Source organism: Antechinus flavipes, chromosome 3 (genome assembly GCF_016432865.1).
Source record: "Antechinus flavipes isolate AdamAnt ecotype Samford, QLD, Australia chromosome 3, AdamAnt_v2, whole genome shotgun sequence".
NCBI classification, from domain to species: Eukaryota; Metazoa; Chordata; class Mammalia; order Dasyuromorphia; family Dasyuridae; genus Antechinus; species Antechinus flavipes.
Window position 1 is genome coordinate 55,003,931 of NC_067400.1, and position 19,166 is coordinate 55,023,096.

The 19,166-nt window shown below is 35.6% G+C and overlaps 1 protein-coding gene across 2 annotated transcripts in view; it reads left to right on the forward strand.

Moving 5' to 3' along the window:
• Nucleotides 1–19,166, forward strand: part of COL4A4 (collagen type IV alpha 4 chain) — a 132,315-nt gene that overhangs the window by 62,059 nt on the left and 51,090 nt on the right. For both annotated transcript variants that reach the window (XM_051983438.1, XM_051983437.1), the window contains exons 24-31: nucleotides 747–853; nucleotides 4,244–4,427; nucleotides 6,166–6,234; nucleotides 10,069–10,176; nucleotides 10,618–10,836; nucleotides 11,645–11,803; nucleotides 17,289–17,459; nucleotides 18,734–18,877. In XM_051983438.1, the coding sequence (XP_051839398.1) occupies nucleotides 747–853; nucleotides 4,244–4,427; nucleotides 6,166–6,234; nucleotides 10,069–10,176; nucleotides 10,618–10,836; nucleotides 11,645–11,803; nucleotides 17,289–17,459; nucleotides 18,734–18,877 (1,161 nt within the window). The remainder of the gene's footprint in view (nucleotides 1–746; nucleotides 854–4,243; nucleotides 4,428–6,165; nucleotides 6,235–10,068; nucleotides 10,177–10,617; nucleotides 10,837–11,644; nucleotides 11,804–17,288; nucleotides 17,460–18,733; nucleotides 18,878–19,166) is intronic.

Genomic DNA, 19,166 nt, shown 5'->3' on the forward strand with positions numbered 1-19,166 from the left:
GAACTTAGAGTGAATGAATTCAAGATTTTGCTTTCCAAAAGGGACTGCTAAATGAGAAAAAAAAATTTGACAGAAAAGGGAGAAAGGAGAATGGAGTTTAGTTTTGAAACATTACCTGAGAAGGACAGGTAATAGCGCCAATGACCAAGGATCAAAAATGTGGTTCTTGGAGGGAACAAGATAGAGTATGGGTAAATTAGCTGGTGGAGGAAAGGGTTAAAAGGGACTAGAAAAAAACTAAATCAGTTTGCTGAGATTTAGATCTCAATATCAGACCATAAAAAAGAAAAACAAGCAATAATATCCCTACATAGCAATTGATAGCATCTAATTCAATCCATGATGTGAGATAGGTAGCAGAAGATTATTATCCCTAATTTACCATGAGGGAACTGCAGTCCAGAGAGATTGTGACTTTTTTTAAAGTCATGGAGTTACTAAGTTCCAAAATGGGAATTTAAGTCGAGGTCTCTAAATGATTGTTCTTGCCACAATTTCACAGCTGTTTTGATACACTGGTAATTAGCAACAATTTTTTAACTTAGTAACTAGTTCAGGTAAGGTTTTCAAAAATCCCAATGTTCCATTCTATGGGTCTCAAACTGATAAAGATTTGTTTTGGCAGAAGAAAATGTAGAACTTAAGTCAAATGAGGAAAAAAAATTATAACACAGACTTGTTCTTCTGTTTTTCATTTTACCCATTACTAATTTAAAGGTTGGAGTATTCTTTGTTTCTTTTCCCAGGAAGAAAAGGAGAAAAGGGTCATGATGGGCCTCCTGGATATCCAGGGCAGGAAGGCGTTCCTGGTCAGAATGGACTGTATGGAAAAAGAGGCGAGCCAGGTCTCCCAGTATGTGAAACTTTTTCCATTACTTTATTTTCTTAGCTTACGTGATCACAAGTGAACTTTCTTCTTGGTAGTTTGCTGAATAGTAAATAAATAATGTAAGTTCATATGTTGTAAACCTATGAGGGTGATTTTTCAATTCATCATTATATAAGGATGCATAATTTTCAAATAAATCACTAAATGAGAAATGGTTTGAAACCATGACTGGCAATTCATTTATAACAGTCTTTACTGCCCACTTTCTCAGCAGAATTGCCCTTGTATTCATTCCCCTGTGTGGCCCTTTCATCCACAAAGCTTTCATTGACTGTAGCTTGTGGCTGCTTAGCCCATTTTGTTGGCAAATGACGTGAATGAAGTCAAGGTCATGGGTTCAATCCCTGGAAGCAACTGTCACTGTTTTCCATGGATATAAACAGAATCCCAAATACTAGTCAACTAACTTACAAAGGCTTGTCTTTAGTTATAGTGAGGAACAGGCAAAAGAATGTGGGTGGAAAATATGAAAATTGCTTGGAATTTCTTTATTTGATAGTAGAAAAATTCAATTAAAAATTCATTTCGACAAACATTTTATTTCGAGTATCTGTTCTATTAGTACTGGGGATCACACAAAGACTAAAACATAAAATAATTCCTACCTTCAAAGAGCTTACATTCTACTTGGAAATATAACATATAAGACAAATAAACACAAAGCTAATGGGACAGAGTGAACATGACCTAGGGAGATCAAAAGAGATTTCATTTAGATGCCTCAATTGAAACTTGTGGGAAGCTAAGGATTCCAAGAGAAAGAAGTCAGGAAAGAATGGGACACCAAGTGTGATGGATAACCCTTTTTCAAAGGATGAAGAAAGGAGATGGAATGCTGAGTTCTCAAGGAAAGTAAGAAATCTAGTTTGCCTAAATATAGAAACATGAAAAGTTCTGATGTGAAATAAACCTGGAAAACTGTAGATGTTTAGAAACAGGAGTGATTAGAATACTTCCCCCCAACATTTAGTAGTGAATGCTTTCTAAACTAATGGGCAAGTCAATCACATCAGAAAAATGAGATAACCTAGTCACAAAATGTCTATTTGATACCAAATTTATTAGAAGAATATTTTGAGGCGTGATTAAGTGCTCAGTGGTCCTATATAAGATATAGAGAAGGACCCTGAAGTCTTAGGAATACATAGTTAATGATGACCAGAAATTCTTGGGGGCATATTAATAGGAGCAAGGCATAAATAAATATACATATTCTAATACAAATGTTTTCCTAATTAAACTCATATGATTATTAGATCATATTGAAATCATTATGTACTAGTATTCACTGACAAAATACTCAATAAGAAATCAATTTATCTTAATGATTGGTAGAAATAAATACTTTTTTTTGTACCATGGGGGATGCTAATTTAATTGAAAAGGCAAAAAACCCCACCTTTTTCTTAATTAAAATACAGAGCAAGCACATTAATTCTTTTTCATACATAGGCTCTTCCTATCAGAAAGAGTCTCCCCAGAGTTAGGATTTTGCCTTTGTTTTGCTCAGTAGAAGAAAGGGAGGAAAGATCACTTCACCATAGCAATATGATTTTATGGAAAGGTGCCTTCAATATTGAGTTACACAAAGTTAGAGTGATGTAAATATACATTTTTACTCACTAACACATGCCTCTATTTTGTCCTCAAAGTTGAGAAGCTTAAAGTCAGAAGAAAATGAAAAGTAAAAAAAGCTTTCTTTGTTATTGTCTGTTTATGGATGGATTTTAAGTTTGTCTTGACTTAATATGGTCTTTTGAGTCTTCAGCTCCTATTGAAAGGATTTTAAAGAACAATTTCTATAGGGATTATTTTGCATAGGGGTTTCTATGGAAGGTTTTCATGATTTATGAGATAATGCAGTTGACAAATTTAGGTGGACTGAAAAAGGGATCCGTTACAGAAGGAAAGATGGAGCCAGACTGTGAAGGGTTTTAATGGTCTAAGTGAATAGTTGCTATTTTATCCTAGAGACAATAGGAAGACACTGAAAACTGAAGAAAATGGTTTTATTGTTACTTTTTTATTTTCAATAACTTTTAAACAATCTCTTTAACAACTTTATCTCCCTGATTTCATTATGCCCTTCCTTATAACAAAGGAAAGCCAAATAACACAGCAAGTTGATCTAATGGCATGTGCTGTGTTTTATATCTATAGCCTCTACTTTTTTACTGAAAAGGAGAAAATATATTTATCTTTTTTCTAGGACTGAAATTGTCCATTATGCTACTCTTGAGTATTACAATTTATGTTTTTACAGTCATTTATATTGTTCTCTCAGCTATGTTTTCTTTAATCTCTATAACTTTAGTTAAATATTTATGTGTTTTTCTGAATTCTTATATTCACAATTTCCTACGACATCACCATTTTCCATTACATTCCTATGCAATTGTATAATTTGTTCAGATACCCTTCCAGCAGTAGTCACTTAATTTCTTTCCAATATTCACTGCCACAAAGAGCGATACTTTGAATATTTTGTTATATATATAACTTTCTTTCTGAAATTTCAGGATGCTAGTCTCTCTTTTAAATGATTCTTTGGGGTATTGCTGGGTATTCTAATCATAAATAACTAATATTTCATCTGAAACTTACCTATCACCCAGAAAGTCATTTAAAAGCTAAGTGATTTGAATATATGCCTTGACATTTCTGTGAAATCCAAAGAATAGTGACCTCTTTGAGGATATTATATGTTTAACAGCTGAGTACAAATAGTTTAAAGGCTTCTCTCATAATATTGGTTTGATTTTCAGAAAGGGTGGAACATTTTACAACTTCACAAACATTGTGTTATTGGATCTGCTTCCCACAACCTCTCCAACAGTCCATAGTCTGTATCCATTTTTTAAAAAAAATCATCTTTGCCAATCTGATGAGTATGAGGTGAAATCTCAATTTCCAACTCTGTAAAGTAGGACTATCAATGCCTAATCTAATATTACTGGGACAATTGATGGGAACATGATCTCAAAACCATAAAGATTAATATATATGATAGTATTATCATTTTAATAGTTAAACTAAAATATTATTACAAATCAATAATAAAGTCCTCTGGCAGTCATTATTCAACTTTAATTTATTTCAAAATGAGCTGATGAAAACCAGTTGTCAACTGAGTTATCCTTTCTCCTAAACCAGATGTGATTAAACTGATGGTTTAGAGACAATTTCAGTCTTGCATAGAGCCAGACTTTGAATATTGGGCTTGAATACAGTTGTGCAGAAAGTTGTTCTGATTAAATTAAATCAAGATGCAAATTTATGTAATAAGTATTTTTGAACTAATTGGGACATTACCAAAAAAGTGATTGAACTGACTCATGATGGAAATATTCCCAGGGCAGTCGTGGCGGAGCAATTCCAGGTGCAGAAGGATCTCCTGGAGCGCCTGGATCTCCTGGGAGAATGGGACCAATGGGGCCTCCAGGACTGGGATTTCCTGGCCCAGAAGGGGTGAGAGGTGGACCAGGGAATCCTGGTCACCCTGGTGTGAAGGGAGCAGCAGGTTCCAAGGGTCAGAAAGGTAAATTTAAATATTGACATGTGGAAAAAAGTCAAAAGCTGATGGGTGACCTTATTCCCCAAAGAACTGAGTCATTCTAGGAGTAGTGACAGACAGAGGTTTAGAATTAAAGTTCCAAAAAAGACATTCAAGAATGTCATGGCAGAATAATAATTAACAATGAAAATAAGAAATCACAACCAATTCATGGGACAAATTTGAAAAAAAAACAACCAGTTTTGTTTTGTTTTTTTTTTTTTTGGGTGATCTTTGATAGATTCAAATGGCTTTTTTTTTTTCATTCTTTTTTTATCTAAATAACCTGAATATTTTAAAATTAAAGAAAATCTGAGATTTCGGAATGTTATTCTCTCATCTATATAATACTTTGAGATATTTCTATGTGTTCTAATCACAGATTGTAATATTTCATCTGAAATTTATCTGACTGTCATCCAGGAAGTCATTCAGAGACCTTCTAATGGTGAAAAAACAAGGCCATTTGAATATAGACTTTGGCATTTATGTAAATTATAAAGATTAGTGCTGAAATGACCTCAGACCTTTGGATCAAAATACTGGAAACATTAAGGTAGGGGCTAGAAAAAGAGTACTTTTTCTACAGATATTATTGTTTTTCATTTTATTATTTGTATTATTATTATTTTTTAAAATTCTCATTCTTCCCCCTCCAGGTTTTCAGGGGATATTTTTTTTTTAAAATTGGAGTTTATTTATATTGGCAATAGCTTGCTATCATTTAAAGTTCTAAGGAATAAAGATCTGGAAGCCACCCAAATTTGGCATCTTATATTTTCTTTATCCCCATACAGTAAAATATCTTGACTTGGCAGGGTACTCCATCATATTGTATTATTTTTACTGTGATGGAGAGATCATTGATTCTGGAATCACCATGGCATACTAATTTACTGACTTCTCCCATAATTTCAATTTAGTTGGAGAGAGCATTGGATTTGAAATCAGAGGATCTTGCTTAGAATTCCAACCTTGCCCCTTGTTATCTCTATGAATTTAAACAAATCACTGTTATCTCCATGAATTTAAACAAATCACTTAACTTCTCCAGGCCTTATCTTTCCTTATCTGTAAAATGGGATGTTGGACTTAATAGACTTAAGGCCTAATTCCAAACCTGTGATACTGTGAATATCAAAGCTGAAAGGGTACCTTAGAAATTATGTAATCCAACCTCCTTTTGCATATGGAGAAAATCAAAATGACCAGATGGAAATCCCACAGTTAGCTAGTATCAGAACTGGTATGAGAATTCAAGTCTCTGGATTGCTGATCCAGAACTCGTTCTAAAACACACCACATCTTATCAGAGCTTTGGATGATGCTATATTAAAAATCTGTTATTACAAACACATGTATTCCTTAAAAGAATATTTATAGGCACCAGGGAAGGAGAGAAATATTTCATGCTGCTTGTCATAAAACACTTCTAACCTTTCCCTAGTGAGTCTGTAAATGTTTTGATCATGAAAAATCAGATTTCTAGCCAGCATGTTCTCGAACTCAGTGTCAAAGACTCTGCCCTCAAACCACTTAAGCAAGTTGAAGGTTCCTTTCAAATCTGGAATTATTTTCCCCTTCGGCTTCCCATGTAGCCTGGCTATACATGAAAGAATTTCAGTCATTCACTGACATCAACTTTAATATTTCAATAACAGAGCCACTTGGATTTTTTCCCAAACACCCAGTATTTGAAAATGTCTGTTTTCTTTCCCTGCAGGTGACACCTATCCTTGTCCTTCCCCCTATCCAGGGAGCCCTGGAGCTCCAGGGATTCCAGGTGCTCCAGGTAAGTACATCACTTGGAAGCAAGTCATCTTGCTGACATAAAAATAAGGAGAATACATGGCCAACTTTAAACAGCTTAGAAAATACCTAAACAACTTATGGCTATATCTAAGCTCCTGGAAGGGCAATAGGGAATGTATTTTTGGAGTCTTTAAAATGGGCATCAGTATCCATCAGTGGTATCCTGAAGCCAGCTGATACTGACTCCAGAGATACAGTTGTTAAATTTTGTGAAACTGGCAAATGCTGTAAATCAAGGATTCGTTTATTGTTTTGTTGGCTCTGTAAACTTAAGAAAGTGAATGGGGAAATGTTAATAATATAAAGTAAACAAATAAGATAGTAAATTGTTAAGTATACTTTAAAAAAAATTTGGAGAGCTATTTGTTAAACATTTATCAGCATATCACTCATTAATATCCATGTTCCCAACAAGGATTTAAAAAATAATAATAAGGAATGTCAACTAAATTGAACTTCTTGGTCTACAGAGCTCAAAACTGAACAAACAGAGTAGGCAAGAACTACTGTGCAGAGACTAAACAGAAGCTAATTTTCTATAGTGAGGGAAAAGGCTTGCAAGCAAAGAGGGAAACTCCTTGACATATGTGCCATTGTTTCATCCCCCAAGTTGGGGGACCTGCTTTAGTGTGGACAAATCTCAATACTTATATCAATGGCTATGCAGGTAGCTGTAGCCCTGACAATGAGGGCTAATAGCGACAATGTGACAAGTTTGATTCATAGCAAGATTATATGACTAGACTGTAGGTATATCTCTGAGCTTGGGGTTCATCTGGTTCATCTTGAAGCAACACAATAATTATGTGAAACAGTTTGGGGATTTTGCTGTGGGGATTTGTTCATCCAGAGGGTGAGCACAAAGGATTGTTGTTATGCTAAGCTCAGGACACAGCTTGCTAGCTGGGTCTTAGCTCTGGAAAATAAGGCATCCCCTAATAGTATTTTGACAGGAACAATGAGAATATACAAGGTTATTGTGTAGCAGTTCCAAAGGGAGGCTTTTTGGCACAGGGTTTATAGAATCACACTGGGAATCTGACAGACTCATGTTGGAATCCCTCTTCTGACACCATATAGCTGTATGACTTTGCATAGTCATATAACATCTCTATATCTGTTTCCTCAAAAGGGGATTTGACAAGATGGCCTCTAACACTTCCTCCAGGTCTAAATCTGTGGTCCTATGAAAAAATGTTGGACTAAATTCTCTTCACAATAGTGACAAGCTTTATTTACAGACTCAATGATTGTCCCTATGACTTGAGAATTTCAAAATAGCTGTTCATTTTCTATAAATTTATAAGTGTTATTGTTCAGTCATTTTAAGTTATGTCTGACCCTCCATGACCCCATTTGGGATTTTCCTGGCAAAGATACTGGTGTGTTTGTAAATTTTCTTCTCTAGCTCATTTTACAGATGAGGAAACTGAGACAAAAGAATTATGACTTGTCCAGGATCACACAGCTGATAAGTTGTCAGGTCCTCCTGTCTCCAAATCTTGCACTCTATTTACTATGCCATCCAGCTGCTCTTATTTACAAGTAGCTTTTTGCTATCCTGCTTTTCTAAGAGCCTCATTCCTTCTACTAAAGCTGTTCAAAAAAATTCAGCCATAAAAAAAGATACTTGGATTGACCTTCAGATCCTTCAGTGCTTGGTATATAATATGCACTTAACAAATGCTTGTTGATTGATTAGATCATGGTTCAGTTGAAGTGATTTTTTTCTTCTTTCCATCGAGTCAGTGCTAACATTCACTAAGGACCTGAAAGGCAATGGGATATAGCAGATAGAAGAAATCTAGTGGAATGAGAGACTGACTAAAATACTGGCTGTCAAAAAAACACAGGATCTAGAATTGACTCTCTAATCCCAGGGCAACGAGTGGCACATAATGAATAGAACATTAGATAGTAGATAGAGAAATGACCTTAATGCCAGAAAGATCTGAGTTCACAAGCCCATCTCTTGCATATAATAGCTGTGTGACCTCGGAAAGGTCATTTAATCTCTTGGTTCCCCTGGCAATCCTTCAAGATTATAAATTCTAGAAGGGGTACAGATTAGTATCAATTAAAGCAATTTCCTCAAGGGGTGTTCCTCTATACCAATACAAAGCACAGGTCTGATTTTAAAGAAATCATCAGTGAAGTCAGAACATAAATTTAAAGAAAAAGCTAATGGGTTTGATTTAGTTTATGCTGCCTTTGAAGTACCTTTCTAGGTACTATGAGGACTGAATAATAGCTAGCATTTATATAGCACTTTGCCTTTTGCAAAGGGCTTTACATATGTTATCTCATTTGATATGCACAATAATCCTTTGAGAAAGCTATCATTATCCCTATTTTGCAGGTAGGGATACTGAGGCAGAGAGAAGTTAAGTGACTCATGGAAGGTTATAATAGTAACAAGTGTGTTGGGCAAGATTCAGAGTCATGGGTTTTCCAGATTCCAAATCCAATACTATACCCACTGTGCCACCTATTTGAAATGATGATGAAGGTCTAATTATGAGGAAAGAGACTTAGAAATAGAGATTTCATAGTTACCTGAAAAAAGCTGTCAGTTGATGCCGTGGAAGTGAGATTGCCAAGCCTACATGATATCTATATATCTATATGGATATATATATCTCCTGAATTTTTTTTTGTTTGTCTTTTTTTTTCTTCCTAAAATTAGTCAGACCTCCCAAGTTTTTTTTTCTTTCTATAGACACAAATGTAGCCCTTGAATTTGGCCTTTCTCACCATAGACAGATCCTGAAAGGAAGTGGAAAGGTTGACGCCATATTGTTCTGCTCTTTGATTCTCAGGCCATACCCGGGTAGTTCTAAAACAAATAGCCCATTCAATCTACGAAAAGACTGATCACACCAATTGTTTAGTGTCCTGTAGACAACACAATTTCTCGAATGACTGCCCAAATTTTTCATTTTCTAACTGATTACTGGGTTGTCATGTAAACATGGAGCTGGGGCACTTCTATTATGATGAAATGAAAACAAAAACAACCATCTTTATGGGAGCTTATCCCTGAGTGAAATGAACAGCAATTGATTTTTTGTGGTGATGGTTGTTCTTCTTTGAGACTCCCCCTACTCAAAGCATAAGCCAGAATTTACAATCCATTTTTGGTAGAGATAGTTGCCCATCATTAATCACAACATGCACAAAGCACAATCCCTGCCAGCAGGGGATTTGAGGATTTAACTCTATGTTCTGATTCACTAAAGAAGTTTGACATCAGTTTCCCAGACAGACTTATCCTTCACAGATGTTTCCCCAATCAATAAAATACCTGCCGCCAACTCCCTTTTTTCTCTCTCATAAGGGAGATGCTCTGGAAAGGAAAAGTATATTTTATTTAAGCTGAAGATTGTGCATAGGAAGATGTGATGAAAGGTTTCATATAGTGAGATCTTTAATAAAGGCACTGAATTTGAGTTCTTTGTTATATGGTTTTATCAAAGGTGATTCACTGGGAAAACATGTATACCTCTAGCTTAATGGTGTTGATTTCAAATAGGCAGGATCCTTGTGGGCCTTATATTGACTTAGAAAGATACAATTTACCATATCTTAGTTGTATTATATTTTTATTTATTTTGTTAAACATTTCCCAATACTCTTAGTTTGACACCTCTAATAAAAAATGATAGGAAAAGATTAGCCAAAATTTTTAATCTCTAGAAATAAAAAGTCTTATTATCTACTAGTATATAATATTGTACGTAGGAAAAAATGTTCCTAGGGTTTACTCTGGGGCTTTCTTTTTTCCTTAGAAAGGTCATTGTTGGTTTTTCTTTAGGTCCGAAGGGATTTCCAGGGCCCCCAGGTGAAGCTGGGCAACCTGGATTTGATGGACAGAAAGGCCAACAAGGCAAATCAGGAATATCAGGAATACCGGGACCACCTGGTAAGTCAAGAAGTTTTTTTCCTTTCTTTCTTTGGGAATATAGATCAATAATTATGTGAAAGCAAATTTTAACATATTAGGGTTTTTAAAATGATATGAAATACTGACTCTGTGTTAAGTTCTGCTAGATTGGAATAAGGACATAATTACCAAAATTCTTTCTATCCGAAATATTAAATATGAAAAGAATTCTTTGTTCATTTAAGATTTTAAAAAATCATCCAGGGAGAGGTCAACAGAGGATGAAACAGAACAGAGAAATATAATTCTTACTAGAGAGCAAAATGTATAAATTCCTTGCCTGAATATATTGAAGAGAAAAACATCATCTAATGAACAAGTGCACATTTTCAGAAAATGCAAATAATTTTGAAGGATCTTTATTTTTATCACAATATGTTAATTCATTATGTTTTACTATGTAACACTTTTATTAAATAGGTCTTCGAGGTGACCCTGGAGAATCAGGTCCTGAAGGTATAAAGGGGTCGACCCCTGTTGGTCCTCCAGGCCCTCCAGGGTTACCAGGAATCAATGGCCAAAAAGGAATGCCAGGTGATTCTGTTTATGGACCACCGGGGCTTCCAGGAAAGATGGGCCCTCCAGGATTGCCTGGGCTTAAAGGGCTCAGAGGGGATCCAGGATTTCCTGGAGCTACAGGTACATAACATTTTTCTGATGGTGGTGGTGGTAATGGGGGTGGGGATAGGGGTGATGGGGATGGAATTTTGAGCATAAGAGGACATTTGTCCTTCAACATATTGGATAATCTATAGATTTGAGTAATCTATTGATTAAAACTTTTGCCAGAACAGCTTATCCTTGGAGAGATATAGTAATACTCAACATTTTTCTAAATTTGCTTCTATAGATAAATGACTTTAAAATAGATTTGATTAGATAAAGCATTTATTAAGTGCTTTCCATGTGCCAGACACTTTACTAAACTTTGGACAAACAAAATTAAGACAATCTCTGCCCCCGGAGAATTTCTATTCTAATTAAGAAAGACTACTTGAGAAGAAGTACTAAGAGAAGGAAGAAGGCATGAGACAGTGTAATGGGGATGTGACAAGATGTAGCAAGATTGTAGAAAAGGTCTAATACAAGGTGAAATAAGACAAAAGTATTGCCTTTCATAGCTGCTGAAAGATAGGGATAAAGACTAAGGACAATTATTTTCACTGAGTACCTTGTAGCCAAAACCTAATACATACACCAAGCACAGGACAAAGGCTAGTTATTATTTTTTGCATACATTATCTCATTTGTAGCACAACCTTGTGAGTTAGAAATTACTGGTGTTATGATCCCCATTTTGTGGAAGAGTAGGTTGAGACCCAGACAGGTAATTTCCCAAAGGTACATAGTAATAATAGCAAAGTAACAGCAGACTTCGGGGATATAGTATTTTGATATTCATTAACATGAAGAATTTTATGTAATGAGAAGCATTGTTTCATTTCAGGGGCAACTGGTGTTCCAGGATTCCCAGGCATTAAAGGAATTCAAGGCAGAAAAGGGAATGCTGGACCTCCTGGTAACCCAGGTTTGCCAGGCCATGGATGCCGAGGTGTTCCAGGGTTGCCAGGGCAACCTGGACTCCCTGGATCACCAGGCATTCCAGGTAAGTGAATGTCAGCAAGAAGTTAGATGGAGAGGCCCTGCTGGGAGGCCCTCTTTGCATCATTTGGGTTTTGAAGTGATAAATTAAGAAATATTTATGACAACAGAATTTGATAAGTAGACTTGGACATGGTCACAGTGATGAAATAGATAAACTGGATTCATCTCTGTCCCTTGTTCTCTTCCTGCTTTCTCTCAAATCTATGCATCCTAATTACCTTTCACATTATTTTCTTTCATACACTGTTTTCCAACCTTAGTTCTCCTATTATTTGCTTCTTCTGTGTACATTCATGTGTAGGGGCTCCCTTTTCTAAGAATCCTTCCTTGGCTCTTCCCTTGAACCTGCACCAAACAGATTCAGGTTTCTCATAACACTGTTCCTGAGCTTTCCTTCACAAACATCACAATCAGCATTGTATCGCAATTATTGGGTTATATATTTCTTCCAGTTTTTTTTTTTTTTTTTTATTATCAGCTCCTCGAGATCGCTTTCCTAAGGAAATACCTTGACCATGGTGGAACTTAACAAATATTTATAGAATTGACTTGAACAAATTCCTGCTTTATGTGCTTCTTCTCCTTACTTTTTCCTCTAGGTACCCTTTACTCATTTACTGATCAAAAGGACAGATGTCCTGATTACATTTGTTTACTAACTAGAAGTGGCACCTTGCCATAGAAAATTTGAATTGAAGGCAACTGAAATCTTTGTTGGAGATTCTAGAAAATCAGTGCTGGGGATGAGGGAGACAGGGAAAGCCTATAACCTAAAACAAAATTCAAGTGAATACTAAAATCACAGAATATAAGAGGTGAAAGTTACTTCAGAGACCAAGTAATTCAAGTGATATGTGAATAAGAATCCCTTCTGTGATACAGTGGTTATTCGATTTTTGCTTGAAAACCTTCAGTGAGGAAAAACCCACCATTTCTTGAGGTAGCCCATTTTACTCTGGATAGCTTAAATTATTAGCAAATTTTCCCTTTGTATTTTGTCCAAATCTGCCTCTCTGAAACTCTCAACTACTGTTTCTAGTTCTATCTCTTGGGATCAAGCAGAAATAATCTGACCCTTCTTCCACATTCAAGCCATTTATATATTTGAGGACCATTATGTGCTCTCTAGTTCTTCTCTCCAGGAAAAAGTTGCCCTGTTCTTTCTTTTCCTCAAAGTCGTTCCCCATTCTAGTCACCATTTCTCAGTTGAATCCCCAAATTATCAATGTTCTTCTTAAAATGTGGATCCAGAACTGAGCAGATATATTGCTAGAGTATAGAGTACAATACTGCAATTGTAACCTTATTAGATCAGAGCTCATTTGGATGGTCACCTTCCTCATTCCAGACACTGATTATCAAAAGAGCCCAAAGTCACATTCTCCTTTCTGGCTGCCATGTCATGCAATTGATAGATGAATGATGGATAGAGAGATAAATGATAGACTGACATAGATATATCTATATCTCTATATATTTTACCTTGTAGTTCATTAAAACCTTTATAACTTTGAGATGACTTATTATTTTCACCTACCTTGGACTTATGAAGTTGATTTTTTTGAATTCATGTGAAATTTTACAGTTGGCCATATTAAATTTAATTTTGATAGATTTAGTCCAATGTTCTATCCGTGTAAGACCTCTGGGTTTCTGATATCCAATGTGTTAGTTATTTTTAGGAACTTCAAGTCATCTGAAAATCTGACAATAATGTTGATAATAACAGTAACAACAGAGATTCATGGAAGTTTCACATTTTAATATATGTGTTGACATATCAAATTCTCTAAATCTCCAAAGTATATGGAATGAAAAGATTTCAAACTTCAAAAATCTAGTGGAAGTAATCTCCCTGTCTGCTATTGGATCTGTCCCAAAGATTCTCTTAGTGAGCTCCCATAAAATTCGCTGACTTCCCAGTACTTTTATTCAATTACACAAAGAAGCCATTTCATTTACTAGAGCAATAGCCCACGGGATAAAAATTTATGCCAGAATTGTTTCTATATGATCATCATTAAACAACATGAGAATGAGATAAGTGGCATTTATCTAGCTCCCTAAAGTTTAATAAGTCCTTTTTATACATTTGTTTCTCATTTGATCCTCATAATGATTCTGGGAATTAGGGATTATGGGCATTATTATTCCTACTTGACAGATGAAGAAACTGAGGTTCAGAGAAATTATGTGGCTTGTCCATGGGCACACAGCTACTAAAATAATTACCTTTTGGATCTGAATTCAGCTCTTCCTTATTCCAAGTTCAGCATGTCATCCGCCCTTCCATCTAATCATTGTTTTTAAAAAAGTGTTAAATATCATAGGATAAAACACAGGACCCTGGGATAACCCACTAGAAACGTTATTTCAAACGAATATGGAACCATTAATAACGATTCTGTGGATCTGGCCATGCAACCAGCTGCAAATCCACCTATGCATCTGTGCTGTCACCTAACCTATAATTCTTCATTTTGACCACAAGGGAGATTATTTAGTGCTTTGCTAAAATATATGGCCATTGTATTATCCATAGCATTTACTTGATCCATAAGTCCTGGAAAAGGGAAATGAGATTATTCTGACATGTTTTGTTCATGATGAAGTTTATTCTTTCTTATATGACCTCAGCTTCCTTTTTTAAATGCTCACTAACCACCCCTTCAATAATACCATCTAGAATTTTGCCAAGAATCAAAGGTATACTTTGCAGATTATACTTTCAACACTTTTTTGAAAATAGGGCCAATGTTTGTCTGTCTCTAGACCTGCAATAATATCTCCATTTTGCCATGGTGTCAAAGTCATTGACAATGATTTCTGTATTGATATGGTTCTGCCAGTTCTTTCAGTAATTTGGGATTTCGTCTCTAAGGGCCTGATAAACTGGGCAACAGTGGGTGAAGCTAAATACCTTTTATTATTACCATTCTCTCTATTACTCTATCCAGTCTAGACAATTAACAAAACAATACAGATTTCTAGTATTTGCCGATTTCTGAAATGTAAATATGCTGAAAATATAATAAGGAGCCTTTTTGCATCCTTATGTATATTCCTTATTAGCGCTAGATGCCCAATAATAGATCTTCCAAATTCACTGAAAATTTCTATTAACCATATTCTTGATATTCATATCATTAGTAAATACTGTCTTCATTGTACTATTTCACAAGTCTGTCTTTTTTTTTTTTCTTGTCTCATTAATAGGTATGTAGGTAACTCACTAGCTAATAAAAAAGAAAATAATAGTCCTCCTAAGCAACTAAAATAGAATAATAATACAAAATCGAGTATATATTGTTTCTTTTGAATCATTTTTCAGTCATGTCTGACTCTTCACAACACCATTTGGGGTTTTCTTGGCAAAGATACTGCAGTGATATGCCATTTCCTTCTCCAGCACATTTTACAAATGAGGAAACTGAGGCAAATAGGATTAAGTGATTTGCTTAGGATTTCACAACTAGTAAGTGTCTGAAGCCAGATTTGAACCCAGGAAGATGAGTATCCCTGGCCAGGCTTGGTATCCTATTCACTAGCTGCAATTTAATAAAAGCCATATGTTAAAATCTCTGAACACTTTTACCTGTTTCATCCTAGGAGAACCTTAGCAAAGTGCTCTGTTGGAGGGAGAAATATCTCCCTAATATTCCCTTCCTGAATTTCTTCTTTAGCTGCTTTTATCACATGTAACTGCTAAGACAGAAGTATACTCATATTTACTGGAGCAGAGGTGATCTAATATATAACGGTGAGCTCAGTTGCTGTCTCTAGTGAACTACTTCTTCCCTGAGTCACATTCCCTTCTTAAGATACAGACAGGTGGCCAATATTCATGGTGATTTTCCATCTTCCATAAATCCAACAACAAAGAGTTACTGAGTACCTACAACCTTGTTCTAGGCATTGTAGGAGATTTTTTTTTTTTAAGTAAACATGATTTCTTCCCTTTAAGATTCACAATCTTCATCATTCTATATCTAAAATATTTTATAATGGACCAATTCAGAATACAATTTCATTTCCTTCTTCCCTTTGCCAGTGCTATAATTCCAGAGGGGAAATGTGCTGAAACAATCATCCCACAATGTGGATAAAATGGAAATACTGGGATCATGGGATTAGATAGAATTTGGGCAGAGAAAAGAAATACGAGTTTAAAAAAAGTGTCAGAGAGGCTAAGCAGACTTAAGAATGTCTTTCAAAGCAGAAACTATTCCAAAGAGTGATAATACTACAATAAAGCATATATAGAATTCAGACTGGGCTGGCCATCTCATTTTACATGAGAAAATAAAGTCCCTCCATAAATCAAAACAACAATAAATTTGCAGGCATTTCTTAAGCATCTATCATGTATCAAGCCCAAACACAAAAGGGTGATACTCCCTGCTCTCAAAGGACTTGTATTGTGCTAAAATATATCTTTTTATCATATATCTATTAATTTATATGTATTCCCATGTTAGAGATATATATGTTATATTGGGGACTGGAAGAATATTTAGTCTATCTCCAACCTAGTCACGATTAGTACAAATAATGAATTCCATGAAGTGGTCACATCACTCAAATTTACACTATGTGTTTCCATTAAGCTTGAACCATTTACCATATTTAATGTAATTATAACTTAAAATAGTAGATATTTGCACACATGTGACCACTTTGTTGGATTTATTATTTTCACTAATCAGGATTTTGCTATATCTTCCAAGACTCAATTCTATAATAACCTATCCACCATGATGGATGAATTGGTAGTTTAAGGCTCATGGAAAGCATAATATGATATAGTGGACTGAGTACTGGTATTAGGGGCCAGAATCATGAATTCAAAACTAGGTCTCAGCTACTACTTGTCAGTGTGATTTCAGGCACGTGATTTCACCTCTTCAGGTCTCAGTTTCCACATCTGTAAAACGAGAAGCTTAGATGAGATGATTGTTAAGGTCTCTTCAATTTCTTTAAATCCTATGACTAGTGCTATGAACTTTCTGATCCATGATGTTGTTCAAATTTCTACAATGCTCTCTTGAGATTTTATGTGATACAAGACCACCTTACCCTCCCTATAGCCATTGAGGAAGCAATTGGAAAGTTTTTTTCTTTTTTAGTTTTCAGTTATTGTCAAGCACCCATTGTGAATAGCTCATTGTTCCTCCTGTGCAATTTTCTTTCCCTCTTTCAAATTCTCCTCTTCTTAATCTTTGTTTGCTGTCTCTGAACAATATCATTTTGATTGTGGATTTTGTTCTTTGGATCAGCAAAGTCAGCTCATGCTATCAATACTTATCAAATGATTAGGATCTTTGGCATTTAGCCTAGGAGAATTCCCTTATCCCTTTTTCATAGTTGTAGATGCATAATTTAAGGTGTATTGTAATCTCTTCTGCTTACATATAACATAAAAGAAAATTAAGTCTGTTATTATTCAGTAGTCTTATAAATTTGATCAGGCTGTGCTTTTTAATCAGGGTTTGATGGCTTGAAAGGTCATCAAGGAGACAGAGGTCCTCCTGGGCCAGCTGGAATGAAAGGCCTTCCAGGAACCCCAGGACTTCCAGGCTCACCTGGACCCCCAGGACCACAAGGGGATCCCGGTCACTATGGAGATAATGGCTCACCAGGTGCTCCAGGCCTAAAAGGTAGGTTTTATTTATTTTCTTCAATTTTTAGATTTTATAAATAGCTAACAGTGATTTTGAATTCTATCCCCAAATCTCACATTTTTTTCATTCCCATTGGAATCAAATTTTTTTTTTTTTTTTAGATTTGGTATACCATTCCCTTTCTCTTCCCTCCTTTCCTTTTCCCACAGTTTTATCTCCTCATTATTTATGTGAATGTAATATGAGACTTTAGGATACTCAGAATGTACTAGGGACACTTCTAGGTCAAAGGATGACTTGGGTTTAAGCTCATGGAATAAGGTTCCTTCAGCAATACTGGAGTGAGGGTGATGATCTCCCTTATTATGAGTGTTGGAACCAGAATTTGACATAAAAATTTCATATGTGGTTTGTGGGCAATAAAGAACTATAGCCAAATTAATTATACCATAGTCTTTATTTATTGCAGTGGGTTTGGTAGTGTTGGAAGCAGGATAGGAGAAATGGGAAATAAACATGGATAAGAAACCCCGCTGCCCTTTCCTCTTCTTAAAACGCATTATGTAACCAAGTGATTCTAACTTGCACCAGAATGAAAATGGCTTTCAAAGAATATTGTCCAAGATCTCTAGAAATAAAGAGATCTATATCTGGTGTTTTTTTTTTTTTTTTTTTTTTTTTACAATGTCTTTCTGTATAATTAGGAAAAGTCAGGACGAGGTATGATTAAGTTTATTTCTGCCAGGGAGCCTGAAGCTGGTGGATTGCTTGAGCAGGGAGTTTTCATCTCCCATTGTTGAGAGAATTCAGTAGTCTTAGCATTAAATCTGACTCTAATATTGTGAGTCTCTGGGACCAAATACCTCGTCCTGAAAGGACTAAAAAGGAATGACACATCCCAGCTTGGAAAAACAAAGTAGATCAAAGATTCCATGAACGTCAGTAGGGAACCTTTGAATGGTCACTGAACTTTTGTTTAAGAAGTAGTGTGCTAAGCACTAGGGATGTGAGAAAATGCATCAGTATGGCCACTGTTCTTAAGGAGATCACCTTGTTATGGGCACATAAATGGCCTTTTGGTCTAAATTTCTTGTGGAAAAATGACTCTCTTTGCTTGTGATTATGAAGTTCAAGCCAGCTATCTCTGTTTTGAGTCTAACCAAATTAACTCGTACTTGTAATTCATTCTTTGTTATCTGCTCAAGTTATCCCCCCATTCTTTTGGCTATTATATGATTTCTCAAAAATCCTTCCATAAAATCCATGTTTGTTTTTTTTTTTTTTTTTTGCATTCCACGGAACACTCTCAGGGGCCCAAGGCCTGCCAGGTATCCCAGGTTTTCCAGGAGAGCGAGGAAGGAAAGGACAAATCGGACTTCCAGGTAGAAAGGGTGACCCGGGAGAAGAGGGTCTTTCTGGCTTTCCAGGAGAACCAGGAGAGCCGGGCTCTAAAGGTAAATGTTTTAATTAATATTTTCAGTCTCTTTTCTCTCAAAACTAGGAAGGCCCGAGTTCAAGTGCCTCCTTTGACAAATGCTGGCTGTGTGATCTTGGGCAGCACACAATCTCTCTGTGCTTTCAACAACTTGATGAGTTGTAGCAGTAAATGCAGTCAATCTGGGTGGAGTTTCCTCATCACAGTCCATACCCTTACATCATAAGTTCATTCCCCATTTAAATTCATCAGAATTGACTCTTAATCTTTGGTTTTCTCCATGATTCCTTATTTTACTTTTATTTCAG